At 39.0% G+C, this 12,971-nt stretch overlaps 1 protein-coding gene and 1 pseudogene across 1 annotated transcript in view; both read right to left on the bottom strand.

The window, feature by feature from the left end:
• Positions 1 to 12,971, bottom strand: part of slc35d1a (solute carrier family 35 member D1a) — a 55,260-nt gene that overhangs the window by 4,172 nt on the left and 38,117 nt on the right. Inside the window, exons 8-11 of the mRNA XM_080195581.1 lie at positions 10,604 to 10,696; positions 5,046 to 5,113; positions 3,593 to 3,671; positions 1,139 to 1,221 (exon numbers count right to left, since the gene is read on the bottom strand). Coding sequence (XP_080051707.1) covers positions 1,139 to 1,221; positions 3,593 to 3,671; positions 5,046 to 5,113; positions 10,604 to 10,696 — 323 coding nt within the window. The remainder of the gene's footprint in view (positions 1 to 1,138; positions 1,222 to 3,592; positions 3,672 to 5,045; positions 5,114 to 10,603; positions 10,697 to 12,971) is intronic.
• Positions 6,627 to 7,290, bottom strand: LOC145348219 (adenylate kinase 2, mitochondrial pseudogene; annotated as a pseudogene).

The following is a 12,971-nucleotide window of genomic DNA, read 5'->3' as shown; positions in this document are numbered from 1 at the left end:
TAAACACGACTTTAATAAATGCTCTGAAGAAGAGTCATATGGACTCGGAAAAAATGGATGATAACTTTCTCGGAGCAGGTATCAGCAGCAGATTACAGCTCTATACCAACTTGCTTGTGCTTAAATTAAGTATGTCTTGCCCCGACCTTCCTAACTCAGGTCGGATGAGATTCAAGCAGCGCAGCATTTCTCCAGCTCCTGCAGCAAAGTGTGAAAGATGTCAAGGAGGGCACACCCCTCTTTTACAGCACTAGCTGAGGTTAATGTCCCATTGAAAATAACAGGCCAGGAAGAAGGCAAGTGAATGGAAAATGGGGGTTTGGACATCAGGGCATGACAGGAGGGGGTGGTGTGTTTGTGCAGAACTCAGTCTTGATATTTGAAATAGTTACATTATTAGAAGTGTTTTCAGTTCTAACGCTTTAAGTATCGGCATGTCACTAGCAGAACCATCTGAAGTTACAGTTTTAAACTGCATTATCGGATGGTCCCCAGTGCAGTGCAATCATCCAAGGAAAGTTGTGTTTCTGGACAATTGCCAAGTAAACGTCAGGGAACTTCCATTGAGGGATTCACTAGCATTTTATGGGGTACACCCCCCCCAAATCTGAAGCTGGAGAGCTAAGACATTACAGGCCATTAAACTGTTTCTCTCTCCAGATCTGCATTTTACAGCATCCTTTATTTTATATCAGATACTTAACTTTATTTTTCCAGGTTTCATAACATCTGCTGAGTCAGAAGGTTGCCGATTCAAGTCCCTTTCCAAAACTCAAATACAATTTCAGTAAAATACTCATGGATGGGATGTTAAACCAGAGTTGCTGGTCAAGTTCTTCAATCACCATCAGCTAATACAATAACTGGTAATTAGTCTCATTGCCATTTGTGGTATATTAATGGGTACAAAATGCTTACCATATTCAGCCATGTAGCAAGTGATTGCACACGGAAAAATGTAACTGATGTAGTATAATGCCATGTGCTGACACAAGAGGTAAAGCTAAGTATCAGTTGTCTCTTATAATGCTGTTAGATTTATACAATCAGAACTATGAAACAGCATGATAGAGAAAACACCTTATGCAAAATGCTATTTTTCTATTTCCTTTGTTCAATCAGAAAGTTCATCACTCACCTAATGTTTAACCCGATGAAGTTGGTCCATGTGAATATATAATCTCCACCAAAAAACATTCCAATATAGGTCACCAAAATGTTCTGAGGGTAGGTAAGCATATTTTAATATATATTTTAACATAGAACCAAAGAAAAGTTACAGACAGAAAGAGGCCATTCAGCCCATCATATCTATGCTGGCCAATCTCACTTTCCAGCAACTGGTTGTACCCTTGCAGGTTACAGCACTTCAGATGCAGATCCAGGTAACTTAAGCCTTTCAGCCTTAAGCACCAATTTAGTACATGAATTCCAGGCACCCACCACCCTCTGGTGAAGGTTCTTTCCTCATGCCCCCCTGTAATCCCTCTGCCAATCACCTTAAATCTACATCCCCTGGTAACTGACACTTCAGTTCAGGGAAACAAGATTTTCCTCAGTTTTCTACAATTCAATTAGGTCATCCCTTAGCCTCTTCTGTTCTAAAGAAAACAACCCTAGCCTATCCAATTGCTCCACATAGTTGCAATTTTCAAGCCCTGGTAACATTCTTGTAAATCTCCTCTGTACTCTGTCCACAGCAATTATGTCCCTCCTGTAATCTGGTGACCAGAATTCTACATAAAACTCCTGTTGGAGCCTAACCAGTGTTTTGCACACTTCCAGCATCACATTCCTGCTTTTCTGTTCAATACTTCATCCATTGAACAGAAACATTCCATATGCCTTCTTAACTACATTTACCCATTCTGCCACCTTCAAGGAGCTGCACTCTTTCACTTCCTCCATTCTTCTCGCTATCTTCTTGCTTACTGTTGCCTTTTTTCCTGCCCTCCCCAAATGCATTACCTCACGTTTTCCAGATTTCATTCCATTTGCCACTTTTTCACCCACTTATCCAAAGCAGTGATATCATTCTTGTGTTGAAAGCCATCTTCTCCACTATCAACTATATAGCCAATTTTTGGGTCATCTGCAAAATTTGCAATCATGCCTCCTACATGTAAGTCTAAATCATTAATACATACAATCAACAAACAGCAAAGACCCCAACAGAGAGTCCTGGGGAACACCAGTGAAACAGTTTCCTGTTTACAAAAACATCCATCGAACATAACTCCTTGTTTTCTGTTCTTTTAGATCCAACCTGCCACCGTCTCCTGTATTTCATGAGATTGCACTTTTCCGACCATGTAAAACCTTGCCGAATGCCTTACTGAAATCCATGTAGACAACATCCACTGTGTTACCCTCATTAATCCTCCTCGTTACTTACTTACTCAAAAAATTACAGTAAGTTAAGACACTTCTCTTCCCCTGACAAAACCATGCTGACTATCCCTGATCAACATGAGCCTAAGTGACAGTGTATCCTGTGTGTCAGATCTGTTTCCAATAATTTGTCCAATACTGAAGTCAGACTGACCAGCCGACAGTTTCTTGCTTATCCTTAGCACCCTCTTTAAATAATGGTACAACTTTTGCAGACTTCCAATCTTCTGGGACCTCAAGTGAGGATTGGAAAGTGATTCTCAGAGCATCTGCTGTTTCCTCCCTGACTTTCTTTAGCAGCATGGGATACAATCCATCTGGCCCTGGTAATTTATCCAAATTCAACACTGCCAGTCCTTCCAGTAATTTGACTCTCACTATGCTTATTGTATCTAACACTGTAACATGTAATGGCTGCACCCATTAATGACAAAATGATACAGAAGTTGACCAGCTATAAATGAAATGAAGCAATATGGGTTATACTTGGGTTTGGAATATTTTATCTAAATTGATGCATAGGAATATTTATAATGCAGTTAATCTAGATTTCAGACTATTTCCGCTCCATATAACAGCCCATTTGGGCAAGTGAAATCCAAATGTTGGTTCTATATTTTAAAAAGACAGTTATATAAAACAATTGTATTATTAAAGTTAATTTTCCTACATATTCCAGCTGCAAAGGGAACTCTCTCACGTTGCAAAGGAAAAGTCTTTAATTTGAAAAATCTTAAACTTGTACTCTTATCCCCTCCTCTTTCATCCCAAACACTTCAGTTTTGTTGTTTTTTTCCATAATAGAACCAGAAAAAGGGCACACCTCTGAACTCCAATCCTCAAACACAATGTTGGATAATGTGTGGTATCACAATAAAAACTTTCTTCGTAACATCAGTGCCCAAGATTTGGAGCCAAGCAGGGAGGAAAAAGATAATATACTCAGGTTTCCAATAATAACTGCCATCAAGCAACCTCTAGAGCTAATTGAGCACAGAAGATGAGACTCAACTGTGCATCCCTTACTCTCACTATGGTCTATAACCAATAACATTTGTTTCTGTATGCCACATGATAATTGGCCACTTGCTAATGGAGCATAGCCAACAGCCATGCAACCTCAAAATTCTCAGCTTCAGAAAGAGGATTGAAAAGGCACTATAGAAAAAAAAATACTTAAGACAAGTCTGTACCATCTTACCTTTACACAGCCAACGATCGTGGTAGTAAGAGCAGAATTATATTGAGTGCATAAAACTGTAGAGTACATGAGAATAAACCTTTAAAAAGAAAATTGAATGATCAATTAAAGCCTCGCCTTTAGAAAATATTCTGAACACCAAAAAAAACTGATGATTTTACAGATTCAACATAATGTGCACCATATCAAAAAGTAAATTTTAAAAATTCAATACGTTAAGAGAAAACAATCGCTATCAGGCATTGAGAACTAATCCATTGGGAATTAGATTTCTTTAAGAGGAGATAAATTGAACTGAGATAACAGGATTGGCAGTTGAATTATTCACAAACCATCCCAATCCCCACATTTCCATGCCCAGCTATTTATAATAATAGCTGGTACTTATGTTTACCCGCATCACCTGATTTTTCACCTAACCAAATAAGACAGCTAGATAGTAAGTGGCAAGTAACCAGAATATGACAGTCAGAGTTCAAACTGTGTCATTTGACATCAATCTTCTAATTCTCACTGACCTGCAGCTGAGTCATTCAAACTCAAAGGTCCCAGGATCTGGCTGTCAACCAGGATACCAGTGGAAAACTCTGAAAATGCCATCAGTACCCTGGGTTTCCTGGAAGGCAAGTAACCCACTGCTGATTGTCACCCAAGACTAATATTTGATCATGCATGTTTAATGAGAAGAAAAGCAGATTTGGTTGCGATGGTCTAGTGGCCCTAAATATCACATCTTTTAAATGAAGATGTTCAATTAGGCAAGCTGCAAGGTGGTTATGGAACTTTACCTGAAAAGGAATAGGGAAACAAGGAATTTTCCTTAATTTTCTATACACATACAACACTGCCTCGATTTATAGCCAAATCTCTAGCTAACGCTGTCAAAGGACTAAATTGTGAGGGCAGGTTGACTCACAAAGTGGGATAGTTGGTCTTCTGCTCTGGGAACAGAATGGAATGAAAGAGGGGCAAAGAACGTCTAAATGCTTTTAAAAGATTAAATACATTTCTGGTGCTCAGGTACAGTCCTACAAGCGTGCAAGGTTAGTACCAAACTTGAGGATAGTACTCGATTATGGGTGGCATCCCAACAGAACTGCATCTTACCTTCATTCAAATGATAACTGCACGGCCCTCAGAAGTATAAACTGACTTTTCTCCTCTTTTCCAACTGCTCTTGTAGCCCAGGGACACAGTGACCAATTGAAGCATACCATTTTTATCTCAGATGGTATTAGATAATTCAATATAGAGTAAAGATTTGAACCTAGAACCTTCCTAGTCTGTACAGCTGAGTATCATAACAAGTAGGTCATTGGTTTCTTACTGTCTGCTCCTCCCGCAGGTTTAAATGAAAGCTACTCATAGGAAAAAGGAGCCACAAATCTATTATTTTTTCTATACAACAGTAGAACTCAATTTGGGGGAGTTAAAATAAAGAAAATGTACTTACCCCATTACACAGGACAGCAGGAACTGTGTGACAAACAATGTATTTGACCAGCCTTCAAAATCAATTGCCTGGAAAAGGAAAATAACTTCTTAAAACTCGCATAATCTTGTCTTAAAATGTGAAAAATGTATATTAAACATATCTCAGTTTTTCCATCGAGTAACAAACTACATTAGGACCACTGACTCCTGTCAACACAATATAACGAGCTGATATCCATCCACGCACGCATAGAAATGCAATGACATCATGCACAGCAGCACACCAGTTTACCCAGCACATTGCCAGCTCAAATTGCTTTCTAACTCAAATATTGCAATATGCTCTTAGTTTGTGAATTCCACGGATCCCACACATCAGTTAGTCTGCAGGCAAAAGTTGGCGTTTTATGAGGGGGGGAAATCTAGAATCATTACTGAATGCGGATGCTTCAACTTCAAATTATGTCATCTTGCAATTTCTAAGTGCTGTGAACATATGTTGCCCCACATACAATGATCTGAAAGATGCAATCAAGACAGGGAAGAAAACTGTTGCAATGTCGTACTGAGTGATATCAGGAATGTGGTCTTGGTGACCCTTTGGTTTATGAAAAAGGGAAAAGTGCAGGGTTCCTGCTCTGATTAATTATCCAGCAAATCCCAATAAAGAAGTAATGCATTTGGGGAGTTGGACAAGTATACATTCAGACTCCGTAATGCCACCTCTAGTTAAATAGTCTGTGCACATAAACAAAGCACATCGAGCACAATGACTTGAGTAAACACCAGGGAATAAACATTGACTTATGAATTATACTCCAATAAGTAGGAATTCATAGTTTCCAAAGAGGGAGGAGGAAACTGGTCAGAAAAATAGTGATGGAAAACACAAAATAATGGGTACAATAGTACTCATAAAATAGAAAATATCTTGAATGCATTCAAATTTAAGCAGTAAAACTGCAGCATAAAGCAGATACTAAGGAAAGGCAACAATTCCTATACACACAGCAGCCCCACACATCGTCCTGGTCTATAAATTAGTTACTTTTAAGCACCCTTATTCATTTTTTTGTCCACATCTTTAAGTTAACTAGTTTGAAATGGATCCTTGTATGATATGCAATAAATTTAAATACAGGTTTTACTTGTCAATGCAAAAATCTCAGGTTTAATGTTGAATCATCATCCATTAATTTAAAAAATAGCAATATTTGGTACTGTTATCAACCACACCCTTACAAGACAACACTAAAAAGATTAATACGCACTTATGTTAAGGTCAGCAGGGGGAAAAAGGGGCAGCAATTAGATCTGAACTTTGACAAAGTTGACTCTGCACAATCCACAAATATTCCCTTTCCCTATTATGGCAATTTTTCAAAATTGAATTGTTTTAAACTGAATTTAAAAGCCTGATTGCTGCACAGCACTCCAATAATCCACTCATCAACTTCTCCAGTATCAAATTAACAAACTGCTGGGATTTAAAATTAATACCCCTTCCCATTTCCGTAATCTACTACCGTCATCCCTTTCAAAATTACGTAAAGAACTTGATCTATTGCAACAGGAAAAACACTGCCTCGGGCATCAATTTTCAGATGAATGCAGCTAGAATGGTAGAGAAAACAGCAGGGAGTTGTGGGACATCAACAGCTATATGCAGCCCTTTTTTTTGATAGTACAAAAAACAGAGGTTTGGTTTTGGTACGGTAAGCAGCAAGACAAGGTTTTAATGATTTTTCATTGTCATCTAAGCATTTTAATGAAGGTTCACCAGTAACATCACCTTTCAATGTTTTTTTTGGATGGGTTGTACAATTCCGTCCCACTGGCCTCATGAATCAGTCTACTACAGACTGTGGTTATCAGCAACCGTCAGCTCTAACACACAGTCCAGTTTCAAGGATCACTTTTCCAATTGTTTATCATAAATCTACGCCTGAATTACAATGCATGGAAATCCATCCAGTAGAAATACATTTTTGCAAGCTGGGGTGTCCAGGTTTTTAAAAATCAATTCAACCACCAGTGACTAATTTGCTAGCCTCCAGTGTTTTCTTTAACTTGCGACCAAATCCTGATCCTGTTGCTACTATGGCTTTGCAACATATCACTTATTGCTAAGTGACAGACTTTTAATGATCACCAAGTCTATGAGCATGTGGGCCCTGCCCCACCCTGAGTGACCCCATTAGAATGGCCTTGATTTCCTTCTGGACGTGGTTAGCTCTTGGTTCCTTGCTGGCTCCTGGAGTCATCTTTTATTGCACGTTAAGTGGTTTTAAAACTGATGACAAACCCCTGCTTGCCATGCTTACTCAAGGGATTCCCTTATCCTCACACAGTAGTACTTACTTCTCTACTTTACCATCTCCGTCAGGCTATATTGGGAAACACGGGTATGCAACATGCTACCAAACACCTGTCAAAACTATCAGTTCCAAAAGCTGCAAAACACATTGCTCCAGAACAGCTCATCTTCTAATTTCATTCTTCACTAATATGGAATGCATCACAGGAATCAATGGTAAGCGTAATAAATTTCCAGAATGCTGTATATCAGACTAATTCACTGCACAGCTTGTGCAAAGAATTGATTAAAGAATATTGTAAAGAATTGAGTAATTTCCATGAAATTTAAATACTTTCTCCTTTCAGCCAAAGTAATTATTTTAAGCAATTATCTTTTGACAACCAAAAATGAAACTGGTATTTTTCATTGTCCTACTCTATGCTCTAGGAAAATATGAGCTATCTTCATGGAACAGGCCATCATTCAACTAAACATATTACTGGCGTGTTTTGGATACATCGCACCAGCGAACAGATTTGATGTTCAAAATCTGCAACTATTTCAAAAGGTGAAAGCAAATTTGGTTAGTAATACCACTCACAACAAAAAAAAGTTTCTGAAGCTACTGCTCCCAAATGTACAAATCTGCAAACTTGTAAATATGCAAACTTTTTCTCTCTCCCCAGAATTTTCCACAGTACCTGCCAAAAGCACGGTCAATTAAATCACTGCAATATATTAAACAGAAGCTCCATTCTATTCAGGGCTCCCTGGTCTCTTTTTTTCCCCCACAAGGTACATATTTCTTGACAAGATTCCAACTGGGCAGACATCAAGTCTGGGCATTTACTCTAACAGCTCTGTACTGTTACAGCCACAAGCAGGGGATCTTTCACAAATGATCCAGTGTTCACATATTCCAACTAGCTGCCTTGCAATAGGAGTGGCACAATTAAAGTACTATCCAAGTTAAATAAGCACTTTAAGAATCCTACAAAAGCATTTCACCAAAATTAAAGAATACAATCAACACATTGAGCTAATTTCAGGCTCCCACTACACATTTCTTGCCTTCCTTTTCCCAAGTTTCCTTGCAGTTGATAAAATTGTCTTTTTAGGTCAGGTTCATTTTCTTCATGGTAGCACCCTTGAGGAAAAAAGGGTTTTTAAAAAATTCTAGAAGGCCCATACTGTATGTAATAAATTTCCAGGCTACAAAAATTAACCATTTTTGTTTTTCTATATTAGACAGACTCTGGAGATAAATACATCGAAACAACATTCACAAATTTCACAGTTTTGTTACAATTCACACAGTTGAACAAGATGAGTACTCCTCTGGAGTGTTATCAAACTGTTCTCTTGGGCTGTAACTATTCCAACAGCTTTTCTCAACAGTTTATCCAGTAGCTGGAACTTTAATACATTATTTTGGTTAAAACGGAAGTGTCATTGTTCTGTTTCTCTCCATTCACCTGATAATGAAGAAAGTTACCAGCTGCTAGAGGGATTGGCTGGTTTGGTACTGGAGATCAGCTTTGCTCCCCTCGCAGAAACCTTCATTTTGGTTAGCGTCTGTGATTGTAATGAAATAGATCTGGCCATCAGACAAACTAGTTAACTCAGTAGATGGAAAAGAGGACTTGAAACATACCCTCTCAAAACAAGGAGTCCTTTTCATAGAAGGAAACTGAAATACTTTAAACCCATCAAGGGCTAACCATAGTTTCCTTTTCATTGAAGGAAATTGAAATATTTTAAACCCATCACGGACTAACCATAGTTACAAGCAGCAGTCGCAAAACGTTCCTTTTTGTAACAGGGGATCCTTAAATAAGTCAGGGAATGGTTGTGTCATATTAATGGTCAATCTAAGTTTAGAACACAGTATCCAAAGCTAAAGAGTATTTTCAGATTTTAAAATGCTGATGCCAACTTTAGCGCAGCTCAGATATTCCAGTATTAGGAATTGCTGATGTAAATCAGTCATGAGCTTAAATGAATGGTGAATCAGGTGCCTGTATCTATTTCTTATGTTATCACTGCTGACTCTGACTAGTTTCTATGCAAGTTCCTATTTTCCATCTCTGTAAAGATAGAACCTGTTTCCAGCAATTAGAATTCAGATGTTTTAAAAAAAAAGTTCAACTGAGCTTCACTTTAAACTGATCACTGCAGATCTAGTTTCTCTGTAGTAGCAATGATCTCAAAGCTCCCTGAAGTTCAAAATCAGCTGCAGATGTCTCAGTCATCCACTTTGAAAGCTGGCTCGTCCCAGCCATATGGCTGTATAAACGTACAAGTATCAAAAGCCTTTTACTCCTGCAAGATGTTATTGCTTGGAAGCTGTTGATAAGAGGGATCTACCAATCTATCCTGAATTGTTGGGGGTCAATGGTGGTGGGAATTTAGGCATCGAGCTCTGATGGCATTGATTGACAGCTCTATGCTCAGAGATATTTTTGGTAGCTTTTGGCTACTTTCAATGGCATTTCCCTTTCTGCTGTACTGTAGCCTGTGTAGGGATGAACAGATGATGGTTCCATGGGGTGGACTCAAGTCCAGCAAGGTATATTGTAGTCCAAAATCAGTCTTATTTGGTTGCATTTAATTGTTTGATGAATTTAAGTGTTGTAAGTTAAATTAATCTAATACAATGTATTTAGTGTGTATTTTTCAAAAACTTGTTTTGCATATATTTACAGTTAAGCCTAAGCAATCTGGTCTTTCAAGAACGAAATAGGTGCACTAGAAGGTGCATGTCATCAGCTAGGGCAATGCTACATTCGTCATACCTCAGTTTGTAAGGTACAAGAACTTGCTAAGAATGATGTTTTGTACTTAGCAGTAATAATGTATCTGCAGAAAGCCAAAAAATCTAAAATGCACGGTACTACTCAAAACTATCTTCAGCTCTGAACATAGATTCATTGCCACATTGCAGCTAGGAATTTCTGATGTGGCAAACAATTACTGCAGGATTAGGAATTTCTGCTCACAAGACAAGAAACAGTCTGCATCTAGGGCAATACAACTTTAGGCAAGACTCTGGACTGTAAAGGGAACCGCAATGACACATGCATTGGCAATAGATATCCTCGAGAAGAAAAAAGGGAAGGATGCTGAGGAAGATAGTTGGACGAAAAAGAATGCATCAGGGGCAGATTGATGCATATCTCAGTTACTAACTTGTGCCAGAGATAACTAATTCATTGTTAAACTCTGAAAATTAGAACACCAGCGTTTCAAATTTTTGTTTAAAAAAGCCAAATGCTTACCTTTTGAAGATCACCTGTGAAGTATGCAATGGCCATTGAAGGCAAAATCATAAAGAGGGCATTGTAATAAAGTAATCCATATTTACCCAGCTCCTAAAAAGAAACCACAGTAATCAGTATAATCACATAACATAAATACTGGAGCTCTGAGCAGTGCAGTGAAATAATATTAGCCTTTAATTTTTGAGACCAAAGTTTAAATTGTGGGAGGAGGATTTCTCGCCAAGCACTTTGGAACTGAGCTCAAAAACTCCAACACGGAGGCACCAGGACACAGTGGCTAGCACTGCTACTTTACAGTGCCAGGGACCCAGGTTCGATTCCGACTTTGGGTGACTCTCTGTGTAGAGTTTGCACATTCTCATCATGTGTGTGGGTTTCCTCTGGGTGCTCCAGTTTCTCTTCTTAGTCTAACAATGTGCAGATTAGGTGGATTGGCTATGCTGAATTGTTCCTTAGTGTCCAAACATGTGTAGTTTAGGTGGATTAGCCATGATAAATGCATGGGTTTACAGGGAGGGCGCGAGTGGAGGTTGGGGGGCGGGGGGGGGGGGGGGGTGAGTAAAATCTCCTTTGAGAGTTAGAGCAAGCTCGATGGGCCGAATGGCCTCCTTCCACACTGTAGGGATTCTGTTTTAAAAAAAATCTATTCTTTCAATCTCAGTTCCTTCAACTAAGGGCCTTCAGCACAAAACCCAATTCAACATCATTCTCTATCTTATTTGTATGGTTAACATAGAAAAAAAATTCACATTTGTACAGTCAAAGGCATACACCTTGGACAGAAAAGTGCGATTTTTACTCTGCATTTGACATTTAGCGTTTAAAACAAGAAGTCTTCTATTCCTCAGCACAAACATCTTTCAAACCTAATCACAATGAAGCAGTGGTAAAAAGGATTGTTGCACCTGGAATTTCCACCCATGGAATTCTTGAATACAGCTGAGTTGTTATTGCTGAACTGTTGAGCAGAGGTCAGGTACTTGCCCAGAAAAATACTATTATTTTTAGGAGCTTGATATTTCAAAGCTGCACTGGTATCCATTAAACAGAGCTCAGCTACAGAAGAACACCTGCAATACAATTTTCTACATCAATTACCTTCTTGCTAAGAAACGAACAGCACCAACTTGTTCCACTCCAGGTTCAGGAAAGGAAATTTAAGCTATATTAAAACATGGATCCAAAGAGTAAATGAGTAGCACTCTGACTTTATTGCACAGCATGCTTCTGAAGCAAAACCTGAAGTGGGCTCCTCAATCAAGGATTTTTAAACAAATTGCCCTTTTTCCAATGAACAATGAGGCTGATCTGCAGGCACCACAGTAAGATCAGTGATAACATTAACTATTCCACATATTAAGTTTACTTCCATGTGGAAGACAGCTCACTTATGAGTCGTACCCCCACCATTTGGGTCAATCCTATTTTACTTGCAATTACAATCAAGATATAGTCTGATGTCCTTTTGGGAGGTCAATTGGTTATGTGATGCCATGGTTACAGAAGAGGAGCATGGGTGTTATCCCCAGGAGTGCAGGTAACATACAAGCATGAACAAGCTCGCAACTGAGGGGGCAAGCAAGCAGACAAGTGGGGTGGGGTGGTAGTGGTGGTGGGAAAGAGGTGTGTATGTGTGTGAATGAGGAATGAGAGTGTGTATATGTTTGTGAAGGAAAGAGAGGTGCATGTGACGAATATGAGAATCAGCTTTCCAACATCATTCCTCCCATTAAAAATGACAATTTGTATAAGTTTTTTAAAAAATAATTACCAGATTACTCACTCCTGAAGTGGATAGTACTTCTAGGGGTTAATGTTAAGGGGACACAGGAGGGTGGCTTGGCCAGGGGTTAATGTGAGGGAGCCATGTAGCTGGCAAATGTATTTGTAACGGTGTGCCTCTTCTTAATTCATGCATAGACACAGGCAACAAAGATTTGTTTACATTTGATTTTTGTGTTTGCACCCATTTCAAGGCAGAAAAGGGTGCCGATATGATGAGAATGCTTGAGGTTTCCTTGGTGTGTGTGTGTGTGTGTGTGTGTGTGTGTGTGTGTGTGTGTGTGTGTGTGTGTGTGTGTCGTCTGCAGCTCAACGTTTGGGAAAGTTTGCTCGAACCCTGCTTATTGGGACAGCTGCAGATAAACCAAGGGCAGCAGCCTGTAAAACTGAGCTAAAGAATGTCCACATTGTCCAAGATTATTTGTACCTACTTGCAAAAACAGAGATATGCTGGTATCATCACAACTTTTGTATAGCCCTTGAAGAAAGATGTAAGATGGGTGCTCCCATGTTCCCTAGGTAGCAATATTGCAACTAAACAGATGCTCTAACTTTCATTCCAAGGCATTCCTTTACTGTAAGA

The sequence above is a fragment of the Carcharhinus amblyrhynchos genome, chromosome 9, assembly GCF_965287045.1.
Source record: "Carcharhinus amblyrhynchos chromosome 9, sCarAmb.v2.hapA, whole genome shotgun sequence".
Classification (NCBI taxonomy): Eukaryota; Metazoa; Chordata; class Chondrichthyes; order Carcharhiniformes; family Carcharhinidae; genus Carcharhinus; species Carcharhinus amblyrhynchos.
The sequence above is the reverse complement of the archived record's forward strand: the minus strand, read 5'-3'. Positions and strand labels throughout refer to the sequence as shown.